At 39.4% G+C, this 12995-nt stretch overlaps 1 gene segment (V, D, J or C); it reads right to left on the bottom strand.

Moving 5' to 3' along the window:
- LOC134497077 (T-cell receptor alpha chain constant-like) overlaps positions 1 to 12995 on the bottom strand; it is a 58371-nt gene that overhangs the window by 3959 nt on the left and 41417 nt on the right. Inside the window, 1 exon segment of the C gene segment in view lies at positions 37 to 315. Coding sequence covers positions 37 to 315 — 279 coding nt within the window.

Genomic DNA, 12995 nt, shown 5'->3' with positions numbered 1-12995 from the left:
CAATGTGAATACAAGTATTTTCATTCTCTTATTTACCTTCTCCAGCTTCATAGGTTTTGTCTTTATAAGTAGCAGAGCAATGAAATTGCTTGTCATCTTTGCCCCAACGGACAACCCCAAGGCTGGCCGATTCTTTATTGTCACCTTCTTTCACAACAACAACAGAGCCATTGATTGATTCAGGTTCTGAATCTCTTTTGTTAATCCTCACATTGATGGGACCAGGTGAGTAATCAGTAATAAGGCAAGCAGTCGGGTTGTCTGATCCTTTGCTGGCCTTCAGCTGGTAGACAGAAGGTTCTGAATCAGGAAGATCTACAATCAAAACAGACATTGCTCAGAAATATTAGCTGAGATCTGAAAAGCTTGGAAAACACATAGAAAGTTGCATCACACCAATAATGGGCATGCAGTGTCTTCTCATCTGTGTTAGTTCTACTTCCCATTGCATTCTGTTTGTCATAAGAGGCAATGAAGTTATGGAAATATTTGTAATTTTAAGCCTGGTTATCATCACTTGTTGGAAGAGCGTGTGTCCTGATTCCCTGGCTACTTTGCTAGGGCCAGAACAAAATCCTGTCTGTTATTCTAGGGACTGATCAATATTAAACAGAAGTTTCCAACTTTTTTGGGGGGGGGGATTGTGAGTCACTCATTGCCTTTTGAGTGGGTGCCAGGGATTGCACCCCCCAAAATAAGGTCAGGATGAAAAGAAAATATAATTGAAAGTGTTTCAAGTTAAATTAAACTCAAATAGCTCATGGCTGCTTCCATGTAGTTTTTAATTTCCCCCTTTTGTCAGATTGATGACTTCAGTTTGGTGGCTACTTCTGGAGAAGGTTCAAGAGCAAATCCAAAGGCTTTGGGTGGTCATAAATGCTCCTGAGAACTCAATCTAATTTCCCAGTCTAGCTTATAACTATTGGTCTCCCCTCCAAGTACTAATCAGGCTTGGCCTTGCTAAGCTTCTGAGCCTGGACAAAAGTGAGAAGGTGCTGGGACCCCAGAGTTAGTAGTTATTAGAGAAGGAGAGTCTTCATCCAGCCTAAAGGGAAGACAGCATTTAAGCTGTTTTGGCAAGGCTAGAAGCAGACAGATAGGTCTGGATCTAAAGAACCAGCAGGTAATTCCACATGCCCAGGAGAGATTTGGACTTGTTTTGCTTGAAATTCAGCCTTGCCAAGTTGCATGTCAGTATTCTCTGGGATTTAAGGAGTTTCCTAACTAGTTTAACAGGGATTAGGTGTATCTATACCCGAAATCCCAAGAAAAGTTTTCATTTTGCCTTATTCAGCTTTTTAACTACCCTTTCCGTTTATACCAGCCTTCTGTTATGAAACTCAATATCAGAAGTTTTGCCTTTTTTTTTCCTTCCTTCTTTTGCTAAAACTGTTCAAACTCTGACCCTTTGTCATTCTTTCATTCTCCTAGCCAAAATGGACCCTGTGGGAAGCTTGCACTGGAAATCCATGCAAACCAATATAAATATGCCCACATTCATAAAAAAACAATTCAAATAGAAACACAGGCACAGAAACACAACATAGCTCTATTTTGACTTGTGCATATTAGTGCGCCTTTTTTTTTTTTTCAACACAAGCTATTAACTTTTTCACACACTTGCAAAATTTCATTCCAAAACTAATTTCCGAGAAGAACCCTCAAAGTTTGCCCCTCCCTGTGGGCCTTCATCAACCGCTGTCATCTTATGACTAAGACCTTGCAATCTGAGCAGTAGCATCTCTTGTCACATTTCCTGCTGTTGTTTTGGTTTAGTAAATTAGCTAAAGTGTGACCTTAAATCTGCACCAGTTTTGGATCCAAGTCTGTGTTTACTCTACAGAAGAATCAGACTCAAGGACACAAGGGTTCCAGTAAGAGTCCCTGAATTTTAAGGTCTATACATGTTAGATGGTGTAAATGGTTGTGACTTGACAGTATAACTAGCTAAATGTTCCATTCTTAGGGTTACGACATCTGAATTCTGGAATAGTTTGAAAAACCACCAAGAACACCCCTAGAATTACTGAACTGGTGTGGTCTGTAGGAAGAACAGAATACCCTGAAGTTCACTGGAGCCTTCTGTCATAGGCAATGGAATCTTTTGTGCATACATAGTGTGAACTACCAGATAAAGGTAGCTACTGTTTAACACAGTTTGAATTCATAATCCCAGTTTAACGTCCTTAGGAATGGGCAATGTGTGGACCTTCAGATGCCACTAAGGTTCAGTTTCTAGAAGCACCAGACAGTATAGTATGGCCAACTGCTGGCCATCCCGAGAGAATTTGTTTAGTAATATCAAGACATTCACTGATTTTCTGGTCCATTTCTGGTCCATTTCTGGTCTGGATTAATCCATATAAACTCAATGATTTATATGCCCAACTTTTCCTAATGTTCTTTGTTCTATTCCCCAAGGGTCAGACTCTCTTCCTAAAATGGTGAAAAATGGAGGAGAGTGTATGATAAATGTTAATGCAGTTCTCCCTACTCTATGTCCTGAGTATAGAGTTGGCCAAGCTGTAAAATCTAGGATGCAGGCACTGTTAATTATACATTCAGTATTCCTGCCCAATTGTATTGATTTTGGAAAGAAAGTTTTAGTAGAAGATTATCCTCACATTCCAGATTATTGATTACAAACAATGCAGTTAAATATTTTTGTGCACAGTGGGTTCAAGCAGGAGTAACATGCGGTCAAGATGGATTAATGCTATTCAGTTATACAGTACAAAGTATAAAAACACTTATGTTCCCCAAATTCTGAACCATCCTAAGCTTTGCCTATTATATGAGAACCTCTTTTGTATTATCATTATGGAACAGCAAGGAAGATCATTGCCTTACAATATTTAAGACCAGTACTGGGGAAAGTTCATGTGTTGAGTTTCACTTTGACCTCTGTAATAAAGATGGAAGATGTGATATTTCATCACATGCTGCTCCGTGTGCCCGAGAATTGTGCGTGATGATTTATCTAAGGGAGAACTCTCCCAACTTTTCGTAGTTCAGAAGCTAAAATATGGCATGCTTTTTGTAAAAATCTGACCCAACTATATTTCATAACTTATTTGAATTCAACCTATTGTCCTTAGGTTTCTTCCTTCTGCTGAAAGGTAATATTTATTTAATAAAGTAGAAGCTATGTTATGCAAGATATATTCTATCCCAATCTTAGCATTTTTACTCCTACATTTTGATAAAATGCACACTTCAAGAGAAGGACAAAAGCTAGCAAAGACCATCACCAAAGCCTACTCAAGTTGGTTATCACCATTCCTGCTCCCTTACCACCACCACCAATGCCATCACCTTGCCTGTGGAAAGAAACTTACTATTTTTGGTTTGTTTTTTTAAAATTTTATTATATTTTTATTTGCAATCTTTTCTACAGTTTGAAAGCTGCCTTGGGAAATTTGCTATCCTGAAAATCAGTAGATAAATAAAGACAGTGCAAAACCCATGTTCTCCAATCAGGAGACCTCTAGATGTCCTTGATTATAACTCCCGTTGCTCCTGACCAGCAAGAGCAATTGTCTTGCCTTTATAACAATCTTGTGGTTTAGGTCATCTAGAAAGAATCATCGCCCCAAACTTCAACTTTCTATCTCCTGTTATTTCACATAGGGCTATGCCCCATTATAAATATGTGCCTCATGGGATTAGCTGTGTTTACTTGCTGTGTTTAAAAATATGTAAAACTATGTCCTGTGTGCCCATTCTACATGTGCATAAAGTCTTACCTGTTTTTTTTGTGTTATATTGAAGTCCCCCATTTTTTCAAAGCAATTGAATGATGGCTGCCAAACATCTGGCATCTTAACTAAAGAACCAAAGCATGGACCCAGTGCTAATTTAAATAAAAATGAGATGAGCTCAGCTCCTGGATATCTATCATAGTATCATAGTATTCTTCTACATTCAGTCATCTAGATGTGTTGGGCTGTGGTGCCCAGAATTCCCATCTGTCCCTGCTGGCTGAGAATCCTGGAGCTGAGACCCAGCAAATATGGAGATGTCATACAACACAAAAGCCCTTTATCTTAGCACAATGTTTGAAGGCAGTCACCACATTATCAGCATGTAAAAATAATGAAATTATTCCCCTGCAGATAATGTACATCTAACCTAGATACATACAATAAGGAAAGTATAGAATGGATTAAAGTGGAATTCCTGCAAATATACTTGCCAAAGTATCTGTTACTTGGACAAATATTAAAAAAGTCATCTTACCAGGGAGAACTATAAGCCTGGTCCCACTTCCAAACTGAAAAGTCCATGTATCCAATCTAACACTGTGAGAAGTGTCTTTGCAAAATGGTGGCCATTTACACCCCTGCTTATCTGGTGGTGGTTCTGTGAAGAAACCCTTTAGCATAACTCTTATTTTAACACAGAACATCCTACTATTTCTCTGCTCTGAAATTACTTTATCACTGCACAAGCCAAACACGTGAATACTGATTGATAAAGAAAGTCGATCAAAAAGTTGGTGCCTTTCCACTAGTAAAGAAAAAGTGATGATGGAAGAAGGCCTTTAGCATAGTGATGTTCCCCATTCTGCCATCTGAGTAAGTGGTTGCTGGCACTGGTGGTCAATGGAGTGAGGGACAGAAAGGAATTAGCATCCTGTAGAGAGTAAGGAAGATGACCTTGATGGAGATATGCAAGCTCTGTTGCCAAGGCAATGAAGGGTAAAACATTTTCTTGTCTAGAATGTCCAGATAAGATTTTGAAGCAGCTCAAATAGACACCTTTTTAATTCAGTGAATTATAAGAAGGAAGTACAACACAATCAGACTTGCAAGACTCTGTTAATATAGCCGGTCACAATAAAATTAGTTTTAGTCTTCCCATGAAGTTGTTTTCTTGGTCTAGTCTACTAGTCTAGTCTAGCATCCTCTTTGGATGCTTATAATGAGAAGTTATGAAACATAATTAATATATTAGTAGCTATGAACTCCCCTCCTTCCCTAAATCCGTAAATTGGATTTCTGTTCTTCTTGATAAACCTTGTTGTTTCATTAAGAGCTTTGTTCTTCTCCCAAAGAGAAGGCTGTCTCATCTTGCTGCCCCAAAGTTCTTGCTATGCCATGCATCCTTTCAGAAGCAGATTCAGGCTACAACAGTGTTTTTCCTAAATTTCTTTCCTATCTTCACTGCAATGAAGTTAGGACTTTCATCCTCACTGACAGTTGTAGTTAAGTAGCTTGAAGCAAACATTTTGGTAAATGGTAGATGAAATGGTAATTAATCTTTCTCTGACAGCCCAATATAACTCCCAAAAACTGCTCTGGTGGGTTGGAAAGAGCAGACAGGGAGGTCCAGGAAGAAGGCTTCATGGAGAAGAAAGGAAGGTAAAGTCCACCCATGCCAGATGAGATTAAAACTTCAGCATCTAGCAGACAGAAGACTGATATAATCGTGGATATATGTAATTGTCCAGCCCTCAGGACCTAAAGCATGTTCTAAGAATTGGAATGAACTTGGATTTCTTCACATTTATTTTAGTGGATTTGTTGTGTATTGCAAAATCAGGCCCCAAATCATCATCTGAACATCACTAGAAAGAGAAAATGAAAATAGAAGCTACAGCTTATTACATAAAAGGGCTTTCAGAGAGAATGAAGGAACATTTCCCCAGAGTCAAATAACTGTCCTCAAAAGAAGCACGTTCAAAACTGTTCAGCTTACCAGGGATGATAACAAGTGTGGTCCCACTTCCAAATGTGAATTTTCTCCCTTGGTAGCACTACAAGAAGCACCTTTACAAAATGGCCTTCTTTGCATAGTTTCCAAAAACTCTGTTTATGTGCTGGGACCAGTAAATCCTATTTTATCTTAGCTATGGTACTAAACCACATCCATCTTTATGTTGCTTCATCGAAAATTCCCAACTATTTTCATCCCTCTTTTAAAAAAGAGAGGACATGTTTAGCTTGCCCTACAGAACAGAATCTCTCTTCCTTTTTCTAAATTCCCAAATATTACCAAGCATCAGACAAATGTCCCTATGCTGATTATCCGCAACACCTGAATTCAGGGAGGGAGAGAATCCATTCAGCGATCACATCGAGCTTTCAATCCAGATTTCACCAAGGGTGTAAAAAAAGAACAAAACTTTGTTTCCCCCATTTGACCCACCTAATTCAAGTGTAAAGTTTGCACAAAGGAGTTATCAATGCTTGAACTCATGTACCCTAACTCATGAAATACCCCAAATCCATTTTCTGTTCTTTCCGGTAATAGATCTACTCACAGAATACTAAGACTTTTGTGCCTTGTTCCAGACTGGGCTTTGCACATTACATTATAATATTCCTCTTATCACATCTGCTCTTTTGAAAACAGATTAATGCAACTAAAACATTTTTTTCCCCCAAATTACTGATCTCTGGGGCTTCGTTCTGAATCAACTGTACCTGATTACAGCTTTCATTTCGCCAATATCCTAGTGCAGTTCTGATGAAATGGCATGGTACTTTATTTTAAACTGTATAATATCAGGTTAGGGGTTATTTTATGAGCCTAGAGATGTTTTAATGGAATTATTTGGGAATAAATGTAATCCTAAAGAGAGATTACATATGCTCCAGGGTAAAACTAATTATAATAATGTTCTCAGGTAAAAGATAGAATTAATGAAAGCAAGATTTCCTTAGAGGACGGGTTCTTAACTGATGTTTCCTTAAATATGGTCATGTATAAAAATGTCGACTTACCAGGCAGAACTATTAGTTTGGTGCCACCTCCAATTGTAATTTTACCCCATGCATCACTAGTATAATCACTGTGACACCATCCTTTACAAAATGACAACCTTCAGGAAGAGCTCTGGAATGCTGTTTTGTCTTCCCTTCAACTCATTATATATTTTCACATTAAAAGTTTACCATGTGTGTTACAATATAGTTCTCCAAATTTTCAAATATCACTTCCCTTGTATGCTTCCTGTAGTAATATGTTTAGAGGTCCATAACCTAGGGCCTTCAATGGCCCCTGAGAGGGCTTGAAGGCACTCTCAGTGTCATTTCAAAAGTCGCTAGCATCCTGTAGTTTTTAACATGGAAGAAAGGAATAGTATCAACTCTTTGAGGACGTGAATGGCATTTAATTAATTCAGGTTCAGTAGAGGGTAGGACCTGTTCAAACCTGTCTGGGCTTAGAAGCTGAGCAGGGTCATTTGCATGAAGGAGGACTTCTGGGAAATCCTGTTTTTAGAACTAAAATGTTTGGAGAAGCAGATAGAGGAGAATAAAAGTTATCCCAAGAGAAGAATATATTTGTAAACAAGCTGAAGAGATAAAGAAGTCAGCTTTGAAGTCAGACAAGGACTGCAAACAGGCACCACATATAAGAATATTAACTATCCTGCAGCAAGGCATTTTTGACCCAGCAACCTAGTGGTTAATAAAAGGACAGTTGAGGTAACATGTGATAAAATGTGGCTGTCAAAGGATACAAAGGAAAGCTGGAGAGGTGTCTGGTCAAAAGAATCCCCAATTTGTGCATGTATCTATCACCAACAGAGCGCTCCTGTTTTCCCCAATCCCCGTGTGTCCCTTGGCCAGATATAGCAGAACCCATGGGTGCTCACATGTTTGGGTGTGAGAATAATGAATTAAGCAATTTTAATTCATAAAGCTTTTGTAGGTTTACAGAGGAGAGCCAGCTGATGTAGCAGTGAAGGCACCAGGCTAGAAACCAGGAGACTGTGAGTTTGAGTCCCCACTTAGGCACAAAGCCAGCTGGGTGGCCTTGGGCCAGTCCCTTTCTCTCAGCCCTAGGAATAAGAAGGCAATAGCAAACTGCTTCTGAAAACTTGCCAAGAAAACCGCAGGGACTTGTCCAGGAGCTGCCATGAGTCAACACACAAAAACACAAAAAGGTTTACAGGGATTCTCTGAGTGTTGTATGCTCCCTCAAGCATTTCATGACTGCATACAATCTCAAAGTTCAAATCTGAAACAAGTTCAAATCGGTAACAATCCCAGGGCTGTAAGTTAGTCTGGAAATGCCAAAACTACATTATGGAAGAAGGCAGTGGCAAGCCATTTATGAATTCTGACCAAGAAGAGTACATGGACAGACCTAAGTAGCCACCAGGGGTCAAATTTGACTCAAAAGATATAATTTTACTCCTGGTATTATCAAGCAAATCTGCTTGTCTGAAGCACAAAAAAAATTCTTTGAATAGGCCCTCACACTGGTGGAATTACATTACAATTTTTGGCCAATTCAATGGACAGCCCACTGAACCTGACATGGGAAAAAAAAAACACCTATGGAGACTTACAGTAGATCTGGTTAATGTAATTGAAATAAATGCAATTTAATTCAATAAGGTAATTTAAATGCAATTAATGTGAGGATTTCTTGATAACAGTGGCAGCACTTTGCCACATTTTTTGATCCCATAATACTAAATAGGGTTGGATCTGGTTAGGACCTCAATAAGAGACTACCAGAAATCCAGGGTTGCTGGACTGAGTAGTGGGAAGTTCCAAAAAAAAGGCAATGAGAAAGCACTTCTATATTGTTGCCAAGAAAGCAACATGAATATCTTCATATAGTCACTAGGAGTCAAGGTCAACTTGAAGGTGCCTTTACCTATCATTATCATCATCCATCGTCATCGTCATCCATCATCATCATCATCATCCACCATCATCATCATCTAAATTCTAACAATTTTATAGCTATATTAAAACATTGCTTTGGGTAGGTTTTTTTAATAATAATTTGAGTGTTAGTGGAAGAAAATCTGTTTCCCTAATATGTGTATATTAGCAATGCTGTTCTTACAGAGAGCTACAGCTGAAATGTATTCAGCAAAGTACTGTATATCTCTTTCCTATATATCATATGCTCAAAATCCTGTGGAGATTTAGAGAACTAGAGAAGAGGCGACTTCAGAAGTCTGCAGCTGGCAAAAATATTACAAGCCAGCCCAAATATCTCCTTCAAAGGGGAATAGGGAAAGTATGTTACTAGAAGCAAATTTCAGAACAGAGACCTTGAAAATATTGAATAGATACACAGACCACACAATCACTGTCCTCTTACTGGTGGTCTCTCAAGTCATAAAGATGTTATTATGGATTTATTTGAGAATGGATGTAACTGTAAAGCAAAATTACATGCTCCCACTATATGGGTGGGGGTGGTATACATATACATGCACAGAGACATACATATAAACTTTTGAAAACTGTAACCCAACTTTCACATTTTTAAATTGGCTGTTTTTGTCGACTGACCATAAAATTGTGTGTTTGCTTGTTTTCAATAATATTGGCTCTAAAAATACCAACATCTTACAAGCAAGGGGAAAAGAAACTGGATTATGCGAAATATGTTCAGTCTTTTATATGCCAATGTATTTCAATGTTTTTCAAGCCCTAGCAAGTTCAGATATGAGAATCATACCAATCCTAACCTTTTATGATCCAATTTAGTGTTAATCTAAGTAGCATTCAGGCTCATAGGACCACAAAGTTTCCCGCAAGAGCTGGTCCTCTACTTTTTCTGCTTATTTAGTCATGCCATGAGTTTTGCTTCCATTAATATTACTAGCAAAGAAAAAATGGCATGATACTTACATGGCTTCACCATCAAAATCGTTCCTTTACCAAAGACTACTTTATTGGTATATACACAGTGATCCCAAAGTCTACAAAAACCCCCAGAGCTCTTTCATCTTCCACTCTGGATATTTTATAAAGATTGATTAAGAAAAAGAAGGGGCTGAAATTAATCCCACATGACTTTTGAATTCTATGAATCTTTACATAACACCTACCAGGCTGACAGCAGCAATACAAAAACCTCTTGGTGGTAATGGGCATATTTGTGGTCATCTAAAATACAGAGATAGATGTTGACTAAGCACCATGCATAGAAGACACCTAAAGTTAGTTCTGGAGTCTTATGGAAAAGGGTGGCATATAAATACAGCAAAGTCTGTTACAAGATACTTGCTCAAATGTTGGCTAGTGGCTTCAAGCAGTTGTATATACCATTCTTATTCTTGGATCCACAAGTAAAACAGGAACAGAAGGGAAGGCAAGGCAAGGCAAGGGAAAAGCTTTAGCCTGCTCTCAAGAGCTTCCTGATCCATTGAAGAAATCAATGTTATACAAACTAACATGGTCTTGGCTATTCCCCTCATCTCAATATATTTGCACAGGATGAGCAAGACCAATTTTGGGGCAGAATGCTGGTGAGTGCAGAAAAAGAAAAATATCTTATTATACTTGCAAAAAATTAAAGGTATTAAGGAATGAAACTTACTTGGTGTCACGACTAATCTAGTCCCACTTCCAAATATTTGCTTCCAGTTGGTATTTGTCCCACAGTGTTTTTAGCCTTGTCAAAAACTTCCCAGACACAAGAAAGATGCAGTGGGTGCAGATGGCATGCAATGATTATTAGTGCCTAGATGTGGTTGGACTGAATCATCCACCACCATCATCATACACCATCCATGGTCATTTTGAAGGAGGTTATGGGAGCTGCAGACTAACATTTAGGGTGTCATGGTTGAGAATAAACTTGGTGATGATGCTCTCACATTTTGGAGAGATTGTGGGATTTGCAGACTAACATCAAGGGCAGTGCTTTTTCAGACTTGACAACTTTAAGATGTGTGGACTTCAGCTCCCAAAATTCCCCAGCCAGCACATGTTGGCTGGAGAATTTTGGAAGTTGAAGTCCACACATCTTAAAGTTGCCAAGTCTGCGGGTTAAACCGCTGAGCTGCCGATCGGAAGGTCGGTGGTTCGAAACCGCGCGGCGGGGTGAGCTCCCGTTGCTAGTCCCAGCTCCTGCCCACCTAGCAGTTCGAAAACATGCAAATGTGAGTAGATCAATAGGTACCGCTTCGGCGGGAAGGTAACGGCGTTCCGAGTCGTCATGCTGGCCACATGACCCGGAAGTGTCTATGACAACGCCGGCTCCAAGGCTTTGAAACGGAGATGAGCACCGCCCCCTAGAGTCGGATTCGACTGGACTTTACGTCAAGGGAAACCTTTACCTTTACCTTTAGAGTGTCAAGGTTGAGAAAGAACTTGGTGATGATGCTTTCAAGTTTTAGGAAGGACCTTGGTTATGGTGCTTCATCTAGTCCAAACATCTTTCCCTTCATTTTTTCCACAAATACACTGAATTATGCATCTCCAATGTAAGATTTTACTTTTCTGTCTTCTACCCATTCCATACTGGGCACAAACAGCAGAAAGGGTAACAAAAAAAAAAGGACCAGGAACATCATAGCATTAATAGTATGTGCCTCACTGTTTCAGATGAAGGAGGTACTGTATCAGAAGCAATGCCCCTCATGTCTGCCTATGCTAGGCTTGGCACAGAGAGTTGGAATAGCAGTTGGAATATAATTGGTGCTTCTTACCAATTATGATTTGGTTTGATGGAGGGAGGGATGGGTTGGGATGGGTGGTCAGGAATCAGAGGGGAAACCTGGAGGTCTGGGGACATCCCACTCTGATTGCCAATTCTAAGCTGACCCTGTTGGCTTTCTGGAAGCTGGTTAAAACCTCTGTGAACCTCTGATAGTTGCCCTGGCTTAAAAATCTAATGAAGAAATGAATAAATAAGTATATCTCCAACCCAACTGAAGCTTCTGATACAGTCCATTGTTGCTCTCCAATGTTCATCCTGGGCAGAATAATGCAAGACCACATTTTTTAGCAATACCAAGATGCAAAGACAGAAGGAGATCCTGAATTATTTCATCATCATCAAAAGAAGGAAAGACTGAAGGGATTACAACTAGCCTCATTCCACTTATAGCTCCATTTCCACTTCCAAAGGCTAGCTTATCGTTGTCTCTGCTATCTCACAATGTTTCCTGTCTGGAAACCTACCCAATACAGAAAGACAGCAACAAGGGAGAAGTAGAAACAGAAATCAAGGACATTTTAGAGTCCATGCTTTGAAATCTGTTCTAATGGTTCAGGCAAGAGAACCTTCCTTCGTTATTCATTGAAACATCCAGTGGAAGAGTTGGGACCTTGAGGGTCATTAGTCCACTGCCTTTCCTGTTGTTCAAATATTGGGCATGTAGTCATGCTGGCCACATGACCATGGAAGTGTCTACGGACAAACGCCGGCTCTTCGACTTTGAAACGGAGATGAGCACCACCCCCTAGAGTCGGACATGACTGGACTTAATGTCAAGGGAAACCTTTACCTTTACCTTACCCTTCCAGTACACTGAAATTGAAATCACACATCACAATAAGACTCCAATGTTTCTTTTGGCTTAGCGTGTTCTTTGAACTCAGCCCTTGTATTTTATAAAATTGTATTGTTTTATTGGTGTAATGTTGTGGGAACCCAACCCAACCCTACCAACTCTGGCTTATTCCAGAAACCATAGCTCAGGACAAGGTCTGGACCATGCACAAACAGCACATAACTCACTACAAAGTTCTGGATTCTTAGCTATTCATTTAGGGGTTCAAACTGTTTCCAAAATAGCCGAAGAATAATTTGACTCTCCCAGAATAAATCAACCCAATGCTTTCATATGAAATCCATAAGGTTTTCTGGGGTTGTAAATGATTCATCTATATTTCCAGGCACACAAAAATGCTCACAAATGCATGCAAAAATGCTCACAAATCCTAAGAATAAGCAGGAGTTCTGCGGTTGGCTGCTGTTAAATAAAACTGCAGGAGTTTGGGCTGATCACTGCATCATCTGTACTTGTCCGTAACATGACACGAAACTCTCTCTTCCTTCCTGCCCCAATTTGGTATTATCAGAAAAGGGATACTTACTAGGTTTCACTTTCAAAATGGTTCCTTTCCCAAATACCAGCTTGTCTGAATTGAATGCATATCCACAGTGATCTGCAACCTATCAAAAACTGTTTATGCTTCCTGATCTCTGACTATGAAATCTGGTCAGGGTCCAGAAAGGATCAGTTGAGGCAGCACCTACATTCAGAATTCAAGAAAGGTTGAAAT

This window comes from Candoia aspera, chromosome 4 (genome assembly GCF_035149785.1).
Source record: "Candoia aspera isolate rCanAsp1 chromosome 4, rCanAsp1.hap2, whole genome shotgun sequence".
NCBI lineage: Eukaryota > Metazoa > Chordata > Lepidosauria > Squamata > Boidae > Candoia > Candoia aspera.
Note: the sequence above shows the minus strand (reverse complement) of the source record. Positions and strands in the feature narration are given on the sequence as shown.